The sequence below is a fragment of the Eleginops maclovinus genome, chromosome 15 (assembly GCF_036324505.1).
Source record: "Eleginops maclovinus isolate JMC-PN-2008 ecotype Puerto Natales chromosome 15, JC_Emac_rtc_rv5, whole genome shotgun sequence".
Classification (NCBI taxonomy): domain Eukaryota; kingdom Metazoa; phylum Chordata; class Actinopteri; order Perciformes; family Eleginopidae; genus Eleginops; species Eleginops maclovinus.
In genome coordinates, this window is record NC_086363.1 from 19,122,323 (window position 1) to 19,145,482 (window position 23,160).

A 23,160-nucleotide genomic window follows, 5' to 3' on the forward strand; every position below is an offset into this window, starting at 1 on the left:
AAATACACAACCTGTGTTATTGGTAATTCATTAATTAATCCTGTTGAATCAAGGTGATAAGGAAGGGTAGTTTTGTAATTTGCTGTCTTCTCATAATGGACGAAGCACCAGCCAATCACATCTGTCCTGTTGCTGCCATGCTGCTTTAATAACACACCTTAAACAGAAGCATTTTTCATAATGTTCTTTAGTTTTTTTGTGAACATTTTCCACCATGTAAAAGATCATTTGAAATATGTAAAAGTAAAAAGAATATGAAAAATAAAATCGAAAAACATATTTTAATGGCAAAATAATAGAAAAAAACAATTTATACTTAAAATAGTATATTCAAATTAAATGTATAATGGCTTGATTTAAAATTGTAATTTATTTAATAAATATACTTAAAATAAAATAATTCAAACATTAATAAATTAAAAGAAAATATTACATGTAAATATAATATACTCAACATAATGGTACATGAACAAGGGAAACATTTAAGAGCCTACGTTTATATATATATACATATTAAAGTTTTTGTATGTCTGGTCAGAAAAATTCAATATCCAAATCTATGTGCATCTTGTCCTCAGTATGGCTGAAACAAAAACACTGGATCCTACATTTCCCATCGTTCAACTTTGATTAGCGCCTCGCCAAAACCGATTTGTTATCATAAATGTTATTATTATTATACTTGATTTATCTCCCCTGAAACCACAGAACACATCTAAATGTTTCCACAGTCCTTTTATCACTAATCTGTTCAAATGTAATAGTTTAAAATGCATAAGATGCCCCTTAAGCAATGTGAAAAGTGTTGAATTTAAATGACAACTTATAATTTATAGGGCAGTTAGTGTGATTAATGTAAAACTAAAACTAGCTTTTCTCTTTTCAACGAAACTGTACCATTATATTGATTTCCAGAGTTTGCAGGGTTATTTTAGAACTGTATTCCGTTGCATTTACTAGTTTCCTGTGAAAAATTATCTGAGTATCACAATATAAAGTAATGTAACCTGATTACTTTACGTGCCTTTTGGATTACCTGAATATCAAATGCAATACAAAAACATCCAAGAGAAAATAAACAACAATAAGATGTGAATTATGTAAAACAACAGAACAAAGTGACCGTACCAAAGAAGAAACCAAATATTTAGTATAAATAATGTGTGCTCTTTAATTTTAGACTAGTCCTACAGAATAGTATAGTTTACGCATGCTGTTTTAACACATTAATTAAAAAGAAAAACACAGTATTTGTGTTTAATATATCAGGTGTCCACCTATAAAATATCATTGTTTTTTTTTCAGGCAACCAGTGCCTTCAATATAGTGCAGTTTCAGACAGAGGGGAAGACACGCGCGAAGACTCAGGCCGGATTTGAACCTGGGTCCACCGCATGGGGATCAAACCCCAGTGTATGAAACCAGCTTAACACACTGAGCTATATGACCTAACATATCATTCTTTATTATAAAACGCATTATAACATTGTAATCCTGCTGGTTATCCGCATTTTGAAAAATGTACCAGTAATCTGATTACATTTATTTTTATATAACTTTAAAGAAATAGTTCCCTTATTTTTGTATCCTGATAAAGTCATCCCGTTACATGTAATCCGTTACTCCCCTCACCTGTTTATTTCACTCTTTCTTTGACAGAGGAGAGTGTAAACATACATGACGTAAGTGTCATATCTCGGTCCACGAACACTGACCCTCTGTTTCACAGCTTCGGTCTCCTGAAGCTCAATGAATGCAGTATCTTTCACAACGCCTGATAATGTACATCTTAGAAAAGGTGCTAAACGACAGACTGCGTGGATTTATCCCAATCGATTTAAATCGAGGTTGAATATCTGAATATTGTCTGGGCCCTTGTTTTCAAGCTTCCTATTGGGGTGTCCCATTTCACATGTCTCCATTATGTCTCATGAGTGTACCCAGGGTTTAAATTGGGGCGGAGCGCTCCGGAGCGCAGCTCCGCCTCCTCACTTCGGACGGACCGGCAAACGGAGCTCCGCTCCGCCTGCTCCAGTGATCATATTTTTAAAAAAAATTGTTTTTAATGTGATTAAATTAATTTTTCAAGTCTTCTAAAAAATATTAAAATTGTAAGGAAGGTTTGTCAATAATAACGCTGAAAATAAAAGCAAGTTTAGGTGAATTACAGCACTGTGCAGAGCCATGACATCACAGCATTATTCAATCCAGCCAGTCAGTGCAACATGCGAGATTTTTGGCGGTAATGCACCATTCACGTTAGTTTGCCAACCGCCATAAAACCCAAAAATAAGAAGAACATGCGAAATGTCATTCTGAGTGAAACGAGTTTGCAGTTGGTCGCTGTCTGTGCTGTATCTTCGTGCTATGAATTTGCAAATACATTATCAACATAGGAACAATTCTTTAGCAAGACAGGGGTAAGTTGTGCTTCTTTCGTGTATTTTAGCTTCTCAGGCAATGAATGTCCTTTTGTATCATTAACAGACGTCTCTCAGTCGAGAAATAAAAATCACCCTCAAGTTCGTATTTCAGGCTGTATTTCTGTCAGATTGTTCATTTACCAAGTTAGTTATTCTGTGGGTTCTAGCCTGCTAGTTAAATATCACATCAGAATGTTTTAAAAAAGAAAGAGTTGGCTAACTGATTGAGCGAATGCCTGCTGCAACGTTGCTTTGCGTATGGAAACTAGCAAACGTCTCTCTTGCTAGTGAGACAACCACCAGCCTGGATAGCGTGCTCGACTCCCAGTCCTATGAGTTTGGCCAAAGTTATGAGGTCGCTAAACTTCGTTATTCGTTACAAATCAGTTATTTCTAATGGAAAGGATGAGTGGTAACCTACTTCAGCACACATGGTAAATGGCAGTGTTGGTAGGGTAGGCTTTTGAAAGACTTATTGTTGCTTCGCTTGTTACAGTCATAACATCAGATGGATTCAGTGCCACAATGTCTTTAGGTAGCTCGATTCTTTTTCATTCTGTACTGTAGCTCATGTTGATTTTAACTACATTCAAGTTTGTGAGCCTGTGCATAGTGGACCACCCCCACATACATTGGTATTTAACTTGATTTTTCTGTTCAGACGCTGTAACTCTGACAATGAAGCGGACACTGAGGGACTTTTTCAGTGGGTATGTTGAGGTCATTTTTCAACAAAAAACCCAGCCATATTTAATACAGTGTTTAGAATTGGTAACCATCATATTTTATGCATTTAACAGTACCACTGTCAGGAGCAGCAAAGGAGTAAGTGCAGGCCCAGCTACAGACCCCTCCAGAACCAGAGCAGGTCCAGCTACAGACCCCTCCAGAACCAGAGCAGGTCGAGCTACAGACCCTTCCAGCAGCAGCAGCACCAGTGCAGGCCCAGTTACAGACCTCTCCAGAACCAGAGCAGGTCCAGCTACAGACCCCTCCAGCAGCAGCTCCAGAGCAGGCCCAGTTACAGACCTCTCCAGAACCAGAGCAGGTCCAGCTACAGCTCGCCCCTCCAGCAGCAGCACCAGAGCAGACCCAGCTACAGCTGGCCCCTCCAGCAGCAGCACCAGTCCAGGCCCAGCTATAGGCCTCTCCAGCACCAGAGCAGGCCAAGCTACAGACCCCTCCAGCAGCAGCAGCACCAGTCCAGGCCCAGTTGCAGACCCCTCCAGCAAAAGAGCAGGCCCAGCTACAGACCCCTCCAGCAGCACCAGTCCAGGCCCAGTTACAGACCTCTCCAGAACCAGAGCAGGCCCAGCTACAGACCCCTCCAGCAGCAGAGCAGGCCCAGCTACAGACCCCTCCAGCAGCAGAGCAGGCCCAGCTACAGACCCCTCCAGCAGCAATTTGCCAATATGCTGGAATTTAAAACAATATGAACACTTCAAGACCAAATTCCCTTTCATATATGTTTCAAATAAAGCCCTAGGATGTGAGGTTTGTAGGGATGCAGCTTCAGCAGGAGTTTTTAAGTCAGGACCCATAAGGCATTCCTTTTCTTCTGAATGGCAAAATGCCAGAGTAACTCCTTATGGAAACACAAAAGATAAGCAAATGAAATCATTGAGAAAAAAACTACATGACCACAAAACCTCCCACAGTCACAAGCTAGCTCAGTCAGTTTATCAGAAAACACCTGAGGCTTCATTAGAAGACAGTTTTCTCAGAGCACAGCAAGAAAAGTTGAGCACAACTGAAAAGGTCTTCAGAACGGCATATTATATTGCCAAAAATAACCGACCGTTTACAGATCACCGGCCTCATAGACTTACAAACACTCAATGGGCTCAACATGGGCAGAGTCCTCCACAGTAATGTGGTATGCACTGACATTGTTCATTTTATTGCTGAAGAGATGAAGAAATCCCTAATGTCCAGTATCAGGCGTACAAAGCCCAAGGGGTCTATCCTGATGGATGAAAGCACTACAGTGAGTAAGAAATCCTGTCTTGTTATATACTTACGAGCATCTGTGGCAAATGCAGACCCACTTACATTTTTCTTAAATGTCATTGAGCTGGAAAAAACTACAGCAGATGGCATTACTGATGCATTGATCCAGTGCCTCGTGGACAATGGACTAGATGATGACTTTCTGAAGGACTGTTTTGTTGGATTTTGCTCAGATGGGGCATCAGTGATGCTGGGTAAAAAGGCAGGCGTATATGCAAAACTTAAAGCAAAATACCCTGACATTGTGGGATGGCACTGTCTCAATCATAGGTTGGAACTCTCAGTTGGTGATGCAGTAAAGTGCTGTGTTGAGACTAACCACTTTACAAGCTTCCTCGACAAATTGTTCAGTCTTTACAGCCAATCACCCAAAAACATCAGAGAACTTAACAGTGCTGCAGCATCAGTGGGAACACAATTGCGGAGGATAGGTCGGGTTTTAGGTGTGAGGTGGGTAGCTTCCTCCTACAGAACTGTTGAGGCTGTGTGGAACATGTATAGTGCCCTGCACAAGCACTTCACAAGTGCTAGTCAAGATTCGGCTAGAACCTCTTTAGAGAGGTGTATGTATGAAGGCCTGGGAGATAAACTGTCATCTGCAGACTTCATTAAAAATCTTGGACTTATGTATGATGCTTTGGAGGAACTTAAAGATTTATCAGAAGCATTACAATGCAGAGACATCCGTCTCTCTGAAGCGATGAAAAAAATAAAAAGACAGGCTGAGATTTTTTCAGCAATGGGGGAGGAAAAAGGGGCATACTATAAACTTGCTTGTCAGGGTGTTGAAGAAGGTGTTTTCAAAGGGGTGCCAGTGAGAACAGGTGGGAGGCAAACATTGATTCCACCTCAGAAATTCTTTCACACTTTGAGTAATAGCATGCTGTCCAGGATGGTCACAGAGGGTGAACTAGAACTTTATGAGCTGCTGAATATTCTTAATCCCGAAACCTGGCCAACTGTGCCAGTCTTATTTGGAGAGGCCGAATTAAGGCTGCTTTGTACCCGTCTTAAAATCCACTTCTCAAATGTCAAGCAAGATTTCAGAGACCTTAAGGACAGTGGCTTGCCACTGAAAGGAGGACTGATACAGTTGAAACATGCAGGAGACACACTGGCCGTCAGTACTGCAGAGTGTGAAAGAGGGTTCTCCCTAATGAACAACATAATTTCACCCATTCGCAATCAACTAAAAGTTGAGAATTTGTCATATTTAATGTTCATTAACTTAGTGGGCCCACCACTGGAGTTATGACCCGGCGGTCTGCAGACCATATGTCTTGTAAAGTGAGGCATGAAAGCCACCACAAGCTTGACATGAGTGCCATTTGGAATGTCATGAATTGAAGGTGCACTGTGTAGGATGGTGGCCACAGTATGTATTGCAACTAAACTGCTCATTAAAACTGCTGCCTATTGCCAAACAAAATGACTTGTCAAAGGACAAATGGGTTATGTTATTGTTGTGATATGTGCATATGAGATAAATAACTAATAAAGAACACAATGTGAATTAACGGTGTGTTAGTAGCAGTGTATTCATATAGTAGAAATGTTTCGCGACATTGATCACTGCGAGTGAAGGGCTCCCCCACTTTACAAAAGCCAATTTAAACACTGAGTGTACCTGTATTTTAATTTAACCTGTGAATAAATGAAAGGGAAATGAAATGAAACACTGACAGTGAGCAGTGTGTGTGTGTGCCAGGTTTCACTTTGCGATGTGAACCACGCTAGGCCTTAAGGACTGGACGGGCCGGTTTTCCTCTGCCTGCAGGCTCAGTGTGGCCTCCTCTGTGTTTACTGTGGGCTCAGAGGAGGCAAACTGGTTGACAATGGAAACAGCTGGCTGGCTGATGGTCCTCCGCACAGGGGCGTTGCGCCTGGTGAAACATTTCCATAGATGCTTCCAAATAATGTACATGAGTTCTGCAAAATTCAGACAGATACACACAATGGAAGTGCAGCCCATGATGTAGAGGAAGATCTTCTTCTCCGTGGCTCTGCCAATGTAGCAGTCCTCCGTGTTGGGGCAGGGACTCTCGCTGCAGCGCAGGAGCATGGGCACCTCGAAGCCGTTGTACAGGAAGTGGAAAGCGAGCAGGGATCCCACCTCGAAGGTTATCTTGAAGACCAGGCTGACGATGTAAGTTAAGAACAGACCTCCATCCAGGCTCCCTTTGTTCTTGTACAGCTTCTTCTTGTATTTTGCCTCCCGGTGCTCCCTGTAGGCCACGTGCAGCGCCACCAGCAGGGAGGGGGTAGACACCATGATGAGCTGCAGGGCCCAGAGGCGAATCTGTGAGATGGGGAAGAAGTGGTCGAAGCAAGCGTTCTCACAGCCGGGCTGCCGGGTGTTACACACAAAGTCCCTCTGCTCATCCTTCCACACCTGCTCAGCCGCCGCCACGTACACCAGGATCCTGAAGAGGAAGACCACGGACAGCCAGATGCGCCCGATCACCGTCGAGTACTTGTTCACCCCACTGAGGACGTTCTCCAAAAAGCCCCAGTTCATCTTCGCCTGAGTCTCCTGTCGGGGAAAAAACACACAGCAGGAATTAAATAGTGTCTGTGGGATATTTGGGATCATTTTTGCTATTTACTGTAATACATAATCTATTTTTGATAAATCCACCACTACTACATTCACTGAACAAAACGTTGACTTTAATTAAATGTATTATGTCAACAGATTTCACATAACTGTATTAGGTTAGTTGAAAGCAATAATATTAAGTTTAAATAAAAAATGAGGTTCAACTTAATATTGTGTTTTGCTAGTACCACAACATAATCACATCTTTTTGTTTTATATACAGTATGCTATACTAGGGAATGTCCAAAAACTCTGGGACTGTCCCATTTTAGTTTAACACACACACACACACAGTTAAACTCACACCCTATGTTATGAACATATAGGTTCACCTGCTGAATTAAAAACAGAACAAATGAAACAAAGAAATTGAAACCATGAAGCAGAGTCAGGCAGTAGGCGTAGATTCATACTTAGAGTATTAGCCTCCAGAACAGAACAGCTGACAGGAGAGAGAACATCTGACCCTTTACAACAAACACCAGATGCTCTTTTTAGTTTTTAGTAACATTTTAATGCTGGTAGTAATCCACCATTTTTTTTGGCATTAGTATTCTGATTATGTTTTTTTATGTAACAGAAAGGGAATACAGTTCCCTTTTTATGATATTCTAATTAAATGTAATCTGTTACTACCCATCGCTGCACATAAGCCTACAAACACTCACTATTATATCAGATAATACTGCTCACTCACTGGTACAACAGAATTTGCTTTTATTCAAATAAATCCAAACTAACCGGAAGTCCCGCCCTGATAATTGTTGTCTGTCACACCACTTCAGGGGAGTTTGAGGTTCTGCTCAGGGCCATGGGAAGTTATAATAGTTCGATAATGCGACAGGACAAAGATGTTCACACGGAGGTTTGTTTTTGATTGTACTATCAGAATCCTGTCCTGATGCTCTTAACATCAGAACAGCAACAGAATGTACATTTAAATATTGTACAGTGAAATAAAACTAAACACTGTTGAGTGTAGTAATAAATATTAAGATAAATAAATTGTAAGATGCAAACAGATGAAGGCTTTAGGTTATAGAGGCACTTAACAGTTACAATAAATTATATTATCAAAGGATTTCTGTAGTTGTATCAAGGATTATGATGTTGATGTATTATTTTATTGCTACTTTTGTATCAATTCCCAGTCAACATTCTTTAAATGAAAGTCTATAGCCTATGATGACCTTGACGCATATCCAAAATGTAACATGTTACAGAGCTGTGAAGGACGGAGCACATCCCTCTGTTTAGTTTAGCAGTTTATCCCTTGTGTTTTAATTTGTTAATGCGTAAACAATGATATCTCATCTTACGGTAAGGTCAAATAACACTTTTGAAAGCTGTGTAGACTTTTATCAAAAGGAATAGAGAGGACTGACCTGCGGTGCTGGGGTTTTCCTTTCTCTGTGTAGCAGCAGGTGGTGTGTGTGTGTGTGTGTGTGTGTGTGTGTGCTGTCTGCCCGCACACCTGCAGGGGACAGCTCTGTGCCACACCTTATCCAAACCCAACAGCTCCGTACGATATCAATCTCTCACTCCCTTTCAGTCTGGGTTTGAACAGACCTTTTATTGAGAAAGAGGATCCAAGCAGTCATGTGAGCAGCGGCCTCCTCCAGATCACCTGTTGAACATTAAGTGAAGCGTGTGTGTGTGTGTGTGTGTGTGTGTGTGTGTGTGTGTGTGTGTGTGCACACAGACGGACAGCATCACCATGGAGTTGTCTAATGCAAATAATGTCTCTCTCGTTCAGGCTCCAGAGTGGGGGGAGGAGAACACTCCATTGACCCATCCAATATTTAGTTTCATCTAATACCTATTCATGCTCAAAACGTGCAGCTTTCCCCAGTGTTAAACATATTAAAATGTACAAAATACCACACCTGCTAAGACTGATTTACATGCGAGAGTAATGTTGTCTTTATTAAATATTGACCAAGTAGTAATTTACCAAGTAGAAACAAAGGGAATGATGTCAAACTTCGAAACAGGAGGTTTTTACGTGAGCAAACATTTTCTGCAGAACAGATCAATCTGCACAAGAGTCTGCACTGCGAGTATGAGTCTATGCTTGTAAACATGGAATTTGTTTCCTTACTAGAAATGAGATGTAAAGAACACCTGGTCGTTTTGAGTTGGACACACACACAAACACACAAACACTCCCACCTGGACTGACGCGTGGAACTTTGGTGACCGTCAGCTCTTATTACACTGCTGATCATGAATATTACATGTCAGTCCAGGGGTGAATGTGTGTGTCATCATCATTCCTGGACCTATTATATGTCAGGGTACATACACTCTTAACTTAGCCTATAAGTAATCTATGCTTGTTCATATATCATATTCTTTGTGTGTGTGTGTGTGTGTGTGTGTGTGTGTGTGTGTGTGTGTGTGTGTGTGTGTGTGTGTGTGTGTGTGTGTGTGTGTGTGTGTGTGTGTGTGTGTGTGTGTGTGTGTGTGTGTGTGTGTGGTATCGTAGGTGTAACGTTTTATTTAAGAAAGTAGAAAACCTGTGTCAATGAACAATAAGAATAATATGGGTCGTTGCAGTAGGCTATTCTAACCACTAGGGAGTGCTGCTCCAATTTAAATACAGTACCTTTCCAAAGTATTCTCCACCCTCGGCGTTTCTCCTATTTTATTAAATGAAAACCTCTGATTCAAAATTACTTTATGTGGATTCTATTTAATGGTCCCCCACAAATAATCACATTTGGTTATTTTAAAAAAAATGAAGGTTGTTTTAAAAAATAAAACAAGTAATGTGTGCATAAGTATTCACCCCCTTTGTTATGAAGCCCCAACAACGACCTTCAGAGTCAAATAATTGGTTGACTAAAGTCTACCTGTGAGTGAGATATAAGTGTGACTTTGATCTATTATATGAGGAACATTCTCTGTTTATACACACCTGTTCTGAAAGGCCCGATTTTAAGTACATTTTTAACTTCAAAAATGGTTAATGGTTGCAACCTTATAGGCTCCCTGGTGTACAACAAAAAAGGCAAACGTATATTCCGGGAAAATACAGCAAAACATTGAAAACGTCTAAATGATGCTTATACTTTTACTAAGGATGTAACACACTATGTCTGGCCTTTTATGTGATTCCCATGTCCCAGTGTGGCCCTTCATGCATTTGAGTTTGTCACACCTGATAAAAACTGTTCCCTGGGATGGGCTCCATCCCTCCAGCTGATAAACGGGGGGTGTTCCTCTCACGGCCGCCAGGGGCGCTGTGCCCTCTGCAGCGCCCTCTCCTTCACCTCCTCCTCTTCTTCTTCAAACTCAGCGCAAAGGTCTTTGACTTTGAAACATGGCTGCGTTCAGGGAAACACCATAACACTGCAGTCCACAATGTCCCTTCTACCTTCTTCATTATATATTTCTCAAAAGAGCAGTCGCTTATTGCTTTGACCAGACATGTCCGATAAAGAGGCCGGTATGGGGAAGGAGAGTCCCGGGGAAAAGGGTTACAGAGCCCCCGGGATGAGGGGCGCGCAGACCACCAGCATGTTCCGAGTCTTCAACCCCGAACTCTTCATCAAGCCGGTGAGACCCGTAACCCGGGACACGATGCTAACACTGTCCTGCTGGGAGATAGCGGAGCAGTTAGCTGCTAGTTAGCTTCTACGTAGCAACACTGGTGTAAAGTAACTAAGTACATTTACTCAAGTAAACTGTACTTAACTACAATTTTGAGGTACTTGCTTTGCTTGAGTATTTCAATGTTGTGTTACTTTGTACTTCTACTCTACGGAGTAATTGGTGTACTTTTACTCAACTACATTTATTTAATATACCTTTACAGATATGGATTATACTATTTACAAACAAAAAACAGTCCAAATAAAATATTTAGTTGCTAAAATTGTTTTAGCCTGTGTTTTAAATAGTTTTAAAATGAAACAGAGGCATTGTCTTTTCTCACAGTGGTTTAAAAAAAATCTGCAACAGTTCTGTAAACATCTACAAGTGACATTTCTCCTGTTTATCAATTAGAAAGTGTGTAACAATGCCAATCAGCTGACAACCGTAACCTCACATAATGTGAAACATATCCTTGATCCCATTAATGATCTAAGGGTAGCTCATTGTGGGTAAATCTTCATTCCCCCCCCCCTGCACATAGTGACAGTTCATGAGGCTCCTTCAAAGCATGCACTGTAACAGGAAGTGTGTTGTTTTGCAGAACAAACCGGTGATGGCGTTTGGACTGGTGACCATCACTCTGTGTGTGGGATACCTGGGCTACATGCACGCCATGAAAGAAAATGACCAGCAGCTGTACGAGGTCATCGACAGCGAAGGAGAGAAATACATGAGGAGGAAGACCTCCAAATGGGACTGACAACATATTATAAAGCTGTGTGTGTGGGTATGTGTGTGTGTATATTATGAGAACTTTGTAAATTAAACTGGATTCAAACAAGGACCTAAATAAATTCATGTAACCTCTCCAATCTGCTTTTCATAACAATAAGACAACACTGTTTGAATTAAAATCAGGCGTGATGTTCTCTATTATCAACATGCTTTTGTTTTGGACTGTTGCTCTGAGAAAACAAGATGTTTAAAGTGACCTTGAGCTCTGGGATCTTGTCATAGAGAATTATAATATATAATAATGACATTTATTTACTGATTAATTGCAAATAATATTGATAACGGAATAAATAACAAAACATATAATTTGCCGTAATGGCACCTATATAGCTCAACATCCCATTATAGCTCCAACCAACTTAGACGTGAAAGTTAGAGCTCAAAACAATTAGAGGTAACTATAAGCTCTAAGCAGCTTTACTATAAAAAGGAATGAAATGACTTCCTGAGGGGACTTTTAAACCCAAAACACTTGGCTCATGGTCAGCAATGTAGAATCGGAGGATGAAACCCTCTTTATTAGTCACATACATGCACACAGCAGAGCATACACAGTGAAATTTGTCCTCTGCATTTAACCCATCCTAGTACTAGGAGCAGTGGGCAGCTATCGTGCAGCGCCCGGGGAGCAATGGAGAGGGGGAACGTCCGGTGCCTTGCTCAAGGGCACCACAGCAGGGCCTAGGAGGTGAACTGGGACCTCTCCAAGTAGCAGTCCACTTTTCATATTTTCAAGTCTGTTCGGGGACTTGAACCGGCGACCCTACGATTCCCAGTCCAAGCCCCTACTGACTGAGCCACTGCTGGACAAGATGAAGATTCAACTTTATTGTCATTGCACAGAGTACAAGTACTAGGACAACGAAATGCGGTCTCTGCATTTGACCCATCCTAGTGTTAGGAGCAGTAGGCTGCCATTATGTACGGCGCCCGGGGAGCAGTGTAGGTAACCAGTGTCTTGCTCAGGGACACCACGGTGGCACTTGGTCTTTCGGGGACTTGAACTGGTGACCTTCCAGTTCCCAGGCCAAGCCCCTATGGACTTCGCCACCACCGCCAATGTGATATAGCTACACCTGAAACTCTTCCAAAGTACTGCTTTTGTTATTTACACAATAATTAAGAGCTCCACTGGGGAGAGGAAGACAAAAATAAAATAAGAGAATATTTTTAATTTAACACAAAAAAATAGCTCTTGTGAAAATGAAAAATAGAAGAATTTGTTTGATTTGTGTTCTCACTTCTTAATGTTCCTTGAAGTTTGTAGTTTGAGTGACAGTTTAGTACTCTGCTTATAAGATAAGATTAAATCAGGTTTCAGAACATCAACAACAATAAGAGACAAATGAAAGGGAAAGTACGAGCACACACGAGGATAATAGGAGTGAAAAAATCTACAGCAGAATTTAAAATGACAAGAATAAGATTTTGTAAAACCGTTAGGATAGCGAACGATAGGAATAAGTATGCAACTGGAAGTCCAAAGGAGCTACATTTGTTGAAAGTCTTAGTTACATACAATGCAGATTGTGACTAATGAAAAATAGCAAATATTAAGATTTGTTCACATTTGTTCAATACTGCATTTATCCACCTGAATCAATGAGCAGGCTTTACATGTGTTGTCTGTTCCCATTGGAGGGGGCACTGTAGAGCTGAAATCACCAGATTCAACACGAAGACATTTTGTGTTTCTGTATTTTATGTTTTTATTAAACAACATAAATATTCCAAGTACAGCTGAAAATGCAACATGTTCTTTTGAGGCCCAGATGTGGGCTCAGAGGAGAATGTCTGTGCTGCTCCTTTATTTGGTTTTCTCGTCCTGCAGAAACACAAGGTGTATTTGTTGGCAAAAAGTAATGTAAGTATAGCCTTTTATAGCAACATTGAAAGTAAAAGATGCATTGGTTTTGGTTGCATGTGATTACATTTAATTATCCTGAAGTGGAGCATGGTAACTACTGCTAACTCAGCTTGTTAGATAACTCAACATCCAGCAATAATGACTCAAATCTGGTTCAAATAGAGTTAAGAACAAACACTATCTGAAGTGTATGGTAAAAATGTGGCTATAGATAAAGATAATCCATTTATGTCAGCTTCTGGCAGATAATCTCCACTGTCAAAGGGGACAAACACCATCACAGGAGAGCAGAGGAAACCCACCTTTACCCGGACTAAAATAACACATTTCTATTGGTTTGAAAATGTTATGAAACATTTGGGATAATGCAAGTCCACAATTCTAACATAGGTGTGTCATTTCAATGCAGAAATGTTACATATTAGTCTGTTTGCCAGCTCAGAGTCCTATTGTGAAAATATCTTACAATGTCTTGGCCGATATGGACAGTTTTGGTTTGATTTGGAGGTTATTGAGGATGTTGAATACATTTCTGACATTTTCAGGAGGAAAGATTGTAGTTTTGAGTCTCCAAAAACTTAAAAGTCTACCCAAAATTCGTCAAAATCAGCCACCAGTAGTACACATATGGCCACTCTGGTTAAAACTGCCATTATTGATCCTGAAAATGGCAGGAATGGATTCAGTATCCCCAATAAACCACTCCAAAATTGTCCTAGCCATACTTGAGCTATTGTCTGCATATGCTAAATAACACAACTTATGATAATTGTGCTAATTGTCCAACACATGCAAGTTAGCATCCGGCAGATTCTATGTGCTGGGGACCCCTACTATACATTTCTAACATAAAACTTTGGTGTACTCAACCTTTCTGGGTTCACATTGCTGGCAACTAGACTACATACAGTTGAGTGGATTTCACAAGAGCTGCTTAATTTGATTATCATCATCATGGAGGTGGAAGTGTTTGGTACCTTGATGACGTTAGCCAGCTCCTGCAGCGTTTGTTCGTACCGGGCTTCCATCCCCTTCAGGCTCTCTGGTTTGACAATCTGCTTCTGAATCCCGGGCGTTCCTGCTTCCACCACCATGTGCAGGAAGTTCTTCTCCTGAGAGGAGAACACAACACTTTGTCTCATATACCGTTTATGCTCTTCAGAATCTGTATCAGTTTTGTTACCAAGTAGGTTTACGCATACGAGGAATTTGCTTTGAAATGATGCATTCAAAGACACGAAAGAAGAATACGTAGTAAAAAATAGTACTATCATAAAAAATATTTTGAAACTATTTTAACAAATAAAAAATGAAGGAAATATTTACAAAAATATAATTTAGTATTTAAACAATACTGATCAACATCCCATTCAGAGCCAGTGAGCAACTGACTTAATAATAATAGTAATAATTAAAACTATTAAAGCGCGATAAAATAATTGTCTATTAATTCATGCGTTAACTTGCCCAGCCTCAATATTAAATCATGTTTTCTTCAAATGTTTGGGATAAAGTGATTACAGGAAAGGTAAAGACAACAACATGGTCTCATATAAAACATGATCATTAAAGAGTGTTGCACCTGTACTCCCAGCAGGAAGGTGAAGGCTAGGCCGGTTTTCCCTGCTCTGGCTGTTCTTCCAATCCTGAACAGAAACAAAGAAGCCAAGTCACACAGAGAATTAGTCACATATGGAGGGTATTATGGACTAAACATCCTATGTACACTTTACAGTAACTGAAACAAGTAGACAGTGGTTGTGCACACACAGGTTGGTGTGATGGACAGCTCACCTGTGGATGTATGTCCGGATGTACTGCGGTGCGTCATAATTCACCACACATTTGACCCCGTTGATGTCGATGCCTCTGGCTGCTGCGTCTGTGCTGATCAGCCTGCAGGATGAACGTTACTCTCATTATTGCTCACTAAACCATTCAAACTTTCACTGCAGGAATTGTGTTCACCAAAGCATAGACTGTGTTTGTGTTTAATAACTCAGGTGTACATGTAACACTAAAATGTTTGTGCAAATTGGCCAATCCATTTTTATCTCTTGTCCACATAGGCTATAATGCTAACTAATGGTAATTAACACAACCTATGCTAATTGTGCAACTTGCCCAACATATGCAACTAAGCATCCGGAAGTTTCCAGGACTCTATGAGCTGGCAAATAGATGATACAGTAGTGAGAGATTTAAAAGTTCCATCCTAAATAATGACAGTGTGCAGGAGTCTGACACGTCACATATTCCTCTGCACAAATGTGTTAATACTATACACACTCACAGTTGGATCTTTCCTTGTTCAAATTCCTTCAGCGTCTTCTTCCTGTCAGCAGGAGACAGTCTGGAGGAGAACTCAGCCGCCTGAACGCCACCAAAGAGCTGCACCAGCACAAACAGCCTGGAGAGAAACAGACGGTAAGCTAAGCTAACGGAGGCTGCAACACGGTGTGTACAAAGGGTGAGATGTGTTTGTGGGGCGAGGCTTTCTCCCACCTGTGTGCAGCCTCTCTGGAGTTGGTGAAGCACAGGATGGGGCTGAGCTTCATGCGCAGGATGAAGTGGAGGATGAGAAGAGGCTTTTTGCTCAGCGTACAGGGAACGTAATACTCCTGAAAACAGAAGCGTGCAGTGGCAACAAAGTGAGCCGTGACTTTGACAGAATCTTCACATCCCTGTCTCAGTCCACATGTGTGCAGGACTGGAAGAAGTATTTATTAATTATTTCATTTAAGTATTGCCCTCTGAATGATTGCACATTTGCACACAAGCTACCTCTCTTAGTATCTGCACAGCTTCCTACTTTTCAGAACAATACTGCACATACTTCATTTAACTTTGCAATAGTACGTAGTTTTTTGGTATATAGATTTCATGTAAATCATTTTCTATATCTTAATGTATAACAGTTTTCTTCTTTATCGTTTTTTATAATTTATATATTTCTTTTACTTTTTATCTTCTTTAACTGTGTTTATGTAAGCACCATGTACTAAAACCACACTGTAAAAGTACATTTTTACTAGCAAAAGTCCTGCATTTAAAATGCAACTGCAGTCAAAGTATTTTGTAGTATAATAAGATAAAATTATTCAAACTGAAAGTACTGGAGAAGCTGCATCAGTGCAATGAAAATTACAATCTTTCAATCCCTCTATTTAATAACCAGCTGTTGTTTTTGTTTCTGTACATATAAGCCTGCACTGTAAATTGTAGTTTAATATGCTAAAATTTTACATTGTATAAACTCTATTTGTAGAGGAACTAAAGCTGTGGGATGAATATAGTTGAGTAAGTTCTTGAGTAAATGTACTCAGTTACATTCCAGCCCTGCGTGTGTGCCTCCTGAAAGTCTGGTGTTAGCATCTTACCGTGAGCCCTTGGGGGAAGTTAAAGCAGCCCTGTGTGTGGGGGGGTTCTGCCGTGCTGCTGGGGGTGCTGATGGTGCTGGACTGGCTGTGTATGGAGCTGAAGAGTCTGGGCTGGTGGAGGCCCAGCTGCTGCAGCTTCTCTGGGTTCTGTGTGAGCGTGGCAGAGAACAGCAGCTTCTGCAGCGGCATCTGAGGTGGGGACAGACTGAGAGGGGGGGGGGGATTTTTCCACTGATCAGTCTTCAACAAACACAGCGATCCACCAGCTATAGAAAGGATTTTGGCAAAACACTGAATTAAATATAACTTCGTTTAAATAAAAGCCTCCACTGTGCAGCGCTAAAGTCAGTATGTAGTTAGCCTAGCTTAGCATAAAGAAATGGAAGCAGAGAGAAACAGCTTGCCTGAATCTGTCTAAAGTTAAAAACTACACCTTTCAACACCTCAAACTGCGGAACCATTCACTCTTTATGTATCTTAATGTGAAGAATGATTATTTCTGAATGAGTAAGAATGTTGTCACAGCTTTGTTTTAACTTGGGATAAAGCTAGGATGGCCAGGATAGTCTTTATGCTAAGCTAGGCTAACTAGAGCCTGACACTAGAGCTGTACACAAACACCAAAATAAGATTCCTATGAACCTCCTCCCTGAAAGCAGTCAAGTATACTGACAAAATGACCATCATATCTCATTTTTATGTTATTAGATGTTAAAAAAGGATATATATGGTAGTATTCAGTTAAATAACAAATAGTAATAAACTCTGCTTATATGAAAAAAGACACCTCCCTTCATGTCCATCCACTCACCTGGCTGCTGTCACATGTGCTGGCTCCGCCCTCCTGAAGATGGACATGGCTTCCTGTCCACTTCCTGGTCTGTACACTGCCTTCACCACCTGACTGAGCCACGACTGGTGCATGCTGTCAATCATCCTGTCGGCCTCGTCTATAATCTGGGATGGATGAGAGGATGAGAGCCTCCACCTAATACAGATGACTATGGGCTTATGATATTGGATCAGTTCTACATGGTGTAAGAACTTACTAGAAACCTGAGGTGTTCCAGACTGAACCCTGAGTTCTTGTTGATGTGATCCACCAGCCGACCCGGAGTTGCCACAACAATGTCCGCCAAACTGCGTCTCATGCCCCCCCTGGAAAAAACACAACACAGTATAGGTATGGAGAGCTGTTTCACTGAGTATTCATCAAATACCACAACCTAAACTGATGTTAAGCATTGTTATTTATTTATTTTTCTCCTTATGCAGCTGCAAATGTGACGCATATACATACTGTATATGGATCCCTTTTTTGAATTAGTGTTCTGGTGAAGAAAAAAAAAAAACACCTGCTAAGATTAAATTCAACTCTCAACCGAGATCAGCACATGGAAGTGAGTCTCATTTATAACTCTCTCTCTCAAGATTATACATACAACCTAAATCATTAAAGGAAAAGCAGAACTCAGCAAATCATAAAAGAAACATACAAAGGTTTGACATAAAAATAGACTCTCAATAAACTCTCATATCAAAGATAAAGGATATTAAGCTTTTTATATTCGTGATTAAGAGTGTACCATATGTTTTGTACGTTAAATTTAGTCGGCAAAGTGACTTGTTAGTGTACAACATGGCATAAAATCGAAAACCTCAAGCAAAGTACAGGTACCTAAACACTTAACTAAAAGTACAGAAATTCAAAAGTTGTAATTAGTTAGATTTTAACAAGACACGTTATAATTATCACTGTTTTTCATTACCTTAATTGCGATTCACAACAATAATGATAATCATTGAGGTAATAGTAAACATCCTCTTTAGTGAAAAACAAACAATACAACTTTTTGTAAAATAATCTTCATAATTCATAAGGCCCATCTGCATAAAACATAGATAAATACTCAGCGTTTTAAATAGCGTCATGTGATGCCATCTGTTTTTTATTACGTGATAATATTTCCTGTACTTTTTTAAATCCGGCTATTCTAATCTTTTTTAGTTCCCTTACATGAGCTTATTCCTGATTATCCTAACAATGGGGATTCTATTTTTTAATCGTTATCCAGAATAAATTCATAAGAGTACTGGTGCAGCCTAGTATCGTTCCGCTGCTCTCACCTGAGCTCTGACAGGGAGCTCTGCTCTGCAGCGAAGGACTTCTGGCCGGCCAGCATCACCACCTTCAGAGAGGTTCCCTCAGCGTACGACGCAAACACTTTGCACACCTGTACAGCAGAACATTAGCCGACTGGAGACATTACTGGATACAGTCATTCAGGCTTTTATTTTGAAAGGTTCTGACCTGCTGGGCGAGCTCTTTGGTTGGCAGCACGGCCAGAGCACGGACTTCACACACCACCCGCTCCATCAGAACCTGAGGAATACATCTGTCATTATTTACTCTCCTGTGTGTATGCTACTGTTGTTGATCTTCTACAGAATCTCCTTATTTATCCAGAACATTTTATCTTGTGTATTATTTGGGATATATGTCTCCTCCACTATGTTTAAATTAGTTGTTTATTGTTTTTAATTTATAATGTTTATACTTTATTCCACCTTTTAAATATGTTAATGCCTGGACACACTGCAGCTGTAATCAAAGGATTTCCCAATTTCAGATCAATAAAGTATCTATCTAGAACTACATTTGTTAAGTTTGTGTATTATTCAATTATGCAACACACACACACACACACACACACACACACACACACACACACACACACACACACACACACACACACACACACACACACACCCACACACACACACACACACACACACACACACACACACACACACACACACACACACACACACACACACACACACACACACACACACACACACACACACACACACACACACACACACACACACACAGTTATATTGTATGAGTGTCTTGCTCAGAGGGGAGGGTTGGAAGCTCACCTGGATGACGGGTATGACAAACGCGAGCGTCTTGCCGCTGCCTGTAGGAGCAGACACACATATGTCTCTGGGCTTGTAGCCGCCTCGTCCAATCAGAAGCCCCTGCTGAGCGCTCTCCAGGACAGCAGGGATCACCTCTGCCTGCACTGTGACCAGAGGTGGAAAGAATTTACTCAAGTACAATTTTGAGACACTGGTACTTTACTTGAGTATTTCCATTTTAAGCTACTGTGTACTTATACTGCACTACAAATCAGAGGCAAGTCGTGTTTTTTTAATCCACTACTTTTGAAACCTGCTGCTGAGGATTACCTGGAAAAAAGTTCTGGATTCCACTACTCTGAAGTTTCTTTACGAGCAGAGCGGAGAGTCCGTGGATCTCGGAGATGTCCACCAGGTGTCCTTTAATGTCCCTGTGGATCACATCTGGCTGAGCGAGCCACTGAGGCAGCACCCTGTGCACCTGTAAGGGGAGGAACACACACAACATCCAATACAATATTTATCTTTACATCCTGTTCTTGTACATCTAATACTTTGTACATGCTTATAGACTCCTGCATTTACTTGGTCACTTACATTTTATTCTACTCTGTTTCTTCTTGCACTATTTTTATTGTAAATGTTTTATGTCTTGTACATATTATGTTGCATTGTTGGAGGATCTTGCCATATCTACACTGTATCTACTGCATGTGACAATAAAGCCTTTGAGTTTATCAGCATTACAAACACATGTCTGTACCTTTTGTACAGGTTTGTTGTCAAACCCTCCCAGAACAGTGAACCCAGTTGGAGCAGGAGTTTTCTCCGTGGTTTGTTCTGGTGCGATGTTTTCCGTCTCTGTTTTCTTTTCACCTTCTCCTGTCTCCTCCAGGCCTCCTCTTCCAGCCACAGGAGTGTCAGGAAGACTTTTCACTGAAAGTACATCATATACAATAAATGGTATGATAAGGAGAGTGAGTCGTTTTGTCACTTCTAACTGTCTTCTAACCCTTCATTACAGACTAATTCATCCATACCTTTCATATTATCCATGGCTTAAAATGAGAAGCAGCATCTTTAGAACTGAGTGACATAGGTAATGTTAGGTTAGGTGTTGAGACATTAAACTGTCATAAGTAGAGGCTTTAAATGAGCCCATTGGGTTTTTGCCTCTTCCTGCATGATTTGTCATTGGTTATTATCTGTGATGTTTGTGTATTATTAAATTGTGCAAACCATTCAAACCTAATTAGCTATATTGTCTTTGTACTGGTATGTACTAAACAGAAGTCAACAATAACCCACTGCAGTGATTGTGAAATCGCTGATCAGTGAAGGAAAAGGTTGAAGGAAAGGCTACACTGAGTGGAGCAGTAAAGAGGTACTTTACATCTCTAGTAGAAGAAAACCCTGAGATGTTTAGCTCCTAACCTGCACAGTGACTGTCTTGAGAGACAATTGCAATATTTGAGGATGTAAAAATGTCAGATAATTTATATTTATAATGTTTTTATTCAAATTAAATTGGTATGAATTTCTCACAAAACGTGGAGAGGCCTCACATAAGTCTTATTCAGCAGTATATTGTAACCCTTAACTGTCTTAAAATCCAGTCATGTTGCCTTTTGGCAGTGTTGGCAGTGGTGGCAAAGTGGCTAGGGGCTTGGCTTGGGAACTGGAAGGTCACCAGGTCAAGTCCCAGAAAGACTCATCTCCATTTCACATGAAGATAGTCGGTTTGTTTGCGTATTTTACATTGTGACTCGACCTGCACTATTTGTCTTTTTTGTATGTCTTAAGTATATTGTATGTTGCACTACTGGAAAAGCAACAGACTCAACATTTTCATTGCCAACAAAACCAGAATATTGGTCATACCAATGTATTGGTATGCCTCAAGGAAAGGCAAAAGGACTGTCTTCATCTCACAATGTATTGCCCAATTTGGTGTCATCATGTAAATAAATACAAGAACAAGCACATACCGGACTGATCCTTTTTCTTCTTCTTCCGTTTCTCATTTGGACTCGTCTGCTTCTTCTTTTCCTCCTCGATTGGCTCATCAGTCTCTGTGACAACCACAGCCGCTGCTTCAGATTTCCGCTTCTTGTTGTGTTCAGGCTCCTCACTGCTGTCCTTGTCATCTTTTCTTTTCTTTTTTATATCCTGCTTTTTCGTCCGTTCTTTAGGCGGCTTTTGTCCTTCTTCCGTCAAACTCTGTTTCTGCTTCTCTTTTGCCTTCTGTTGCAGTTTAGCCAGTAACGCCTGAGACCGAGACTCTTTAGAGAGGTTCCCATCTTCCTCCTCCCCAAGATACCTGTAGGAAACATGACAGATGATATTCATTCTTCTGCCCACTTCTTCATCAAAAGCACAACGGAAACTTTTGGTAAACTGAGCAGCTTGCAGCCTTAAAAATATATAATCTTATCTTAATTTGTGTCAAAATGTGGTATTCGCCCTCTTCTTTAACCTTGTTATTTTTAATATTATGGTCAACTTTAGAGTTGTGAATTAATCCCCATATAACGTGAATAATGAAATAGAACGTCCATATGAATCCGATTTTTCCAACGAATGCTTGACTCAGAGCTCTGAGAAGTTATCTTTTATCTTAGGGTAAAAAAGGAAAATAGTCACGGCATTTAAATATAAAATCAAGAAACAACGGGGAAGAATATATCAACAAGCTTTTATTGTAAAGATTTAATCATTAAAAAGGCCAACATGTTCTGACCACTGGAGGAGAAGGGTTTTTAACAAACAGAAAGACAGGTATGTCCTTCCCTATAACAGCAAAAGCCAAAAGGACTCCTTTACATGATAGGTGGGACACATTTAGATGGGAAATTATTTTGTTCCAGCAGCAGTGTCAAGCATTACCTGAGATAAAAATGTTTAAAAGGTACAATAAGATACAAATATAATAACAATTCAAATTAACATCAGCTGCAATTATATATATAGTTAGAATACAAAATAAATAGAACTTCCTCCTATGACTATGTGATGTGAAAATCATATACAGTTATTATCTTAAAAACTTTAAGAACAAGATAAAACCATATCATTCCAAAGTCATGTTTTTAAGTGACAAAACAAACTAATAACAATAAAGAAAGCGAGTAGATAACATGAGCCTACCTGTTTACAAGAAACAGAGACATTCCTTCAGAAAAATAAATCACTCCAAGACAGTTTGTGTATTCTTTTCAGCTATCTCGCATTTGAAAATGATTTTCGCTGAATATCAATTCGCCATGTCTACATTCGTGAAGAACTCTGATTCTTTAACTTAATGTAAATGCTAAACTTCAAATGAACTAGAAAAACCACCACTTTCTCATGTGTTTTCCACACTACAAGACGCAGTATGATGACGCCAGTCAAGGCAGTCGCTACTTTGTGCGTCACCAGTTGGGCGCTACCATATTTACTTTACTTTTCGGTGCAGAAATTGAATTAAGAAATGCCTTTTTGCCTTGAGACCATTTTTGCCTATTTAAAAGACTTTGTCAAACATACATGTTTTTTAAAGAAAGTGAAGTCTCACTAAAA

The 23,160-nt window shown here is 40.2% G+C and overlaps 3 protein-coding genes across 4 annotated transcripts; 1 reads left to right on the forward strand and 2 right to left on the reverse strand.

Annotated features, from left to right (window-relative positions):
- Positions 1-2,482: 2,482 nt before the first annotated feature.
- Positions 2,483-8,661, reverse strand: LOC134876469 (gap junction beta-7 protein-like). Of its 2 annotated transcripts, none has more exons than XM_063901407.1 (2): positions 8,507-8,661; positions 2,483-6,966 (listed from the first exon to the last, which is right to left on the reverse strand). In XM_063901407.1, the coding sequence occupies exon 2, from the start codon at positions 6,949-6,951 to the stop codon at positions 6,145-6,147; it is 807 nt and encodes a 268-aa protein (XP_063757477.1). In that variant the 5' UTR covers positions 6,952-6,966; positions 8,507-8,661; the 3' UTR covers positions 2,483-6,144. The 2 variants fall into 2 exon arrangements, with proteins under 2 accessions (XP_063757477.1, XP_063757476.1); XM_063901406.1 differs by having other exon boundaries at positions 8,418-8,624.
- A 1,650-nt stretch (positions 8,662-10,311) lies between these two features.
- Positions 10,312-11,499, forward strand: smim8 (small integral membrane protein 8). The gene is made up of 2 exons (XM_063902660.1): positions 10,312-10,593; positions 11,234-11,499. The coding sequence occupies exons 1-2, from the start codon at positions 10,465-10,467 to the stop codon at positions 11,390-11,392; spliced, it is 288 nt and encodes a 95-aa protein (XP_063758730.1). The 5' UTR covers positions 10,312-10,464; the 3' UTR covers positions 11,393-11,499.
- A 1,612-nt stretch (positions 11,500-13,111) lies between these two features.
- ddx51 (DEAD (Asp-Glu-Ala-Asp) box polypeptide 51) lies at positions 13,112-22,984 on the reverse strand. Its single transcript, XM_063902658.1, has 16 exons — positions 22,747-22,984; positions 21,588-21,919; positions 20,363-20,535; positions 19,930-20,080; positions 19,618-19,763; positions 18,986-19,057; positions 18,802-18,908; positions 17,724-17,832; positions 17,486-17,631; positions 16,675-16,879; positions 15,800-15,915; positions 15,588-15,704; positions 15,089-15,190; positions 14,877-14,940; positions 14,272-14,406; positions 13,112-13,252 (listed from the first exon to the last, which is right to left on the reverse strand). The coding sequence occupies exons 1-16, from the start codon at positions 22,767-22,769 to the stop codon at positions 13,235-13,237; spliced, it is 2,016 nt and encodes a 671-aa protein (XP_063758728.1). The 5' UTR covers positions 22,770-22,984; the 3' UTR covers positions 13,112-13,234.
- Between the last annotated feature and the right edge of the window lie 176 nt (positions 22,985-23,160).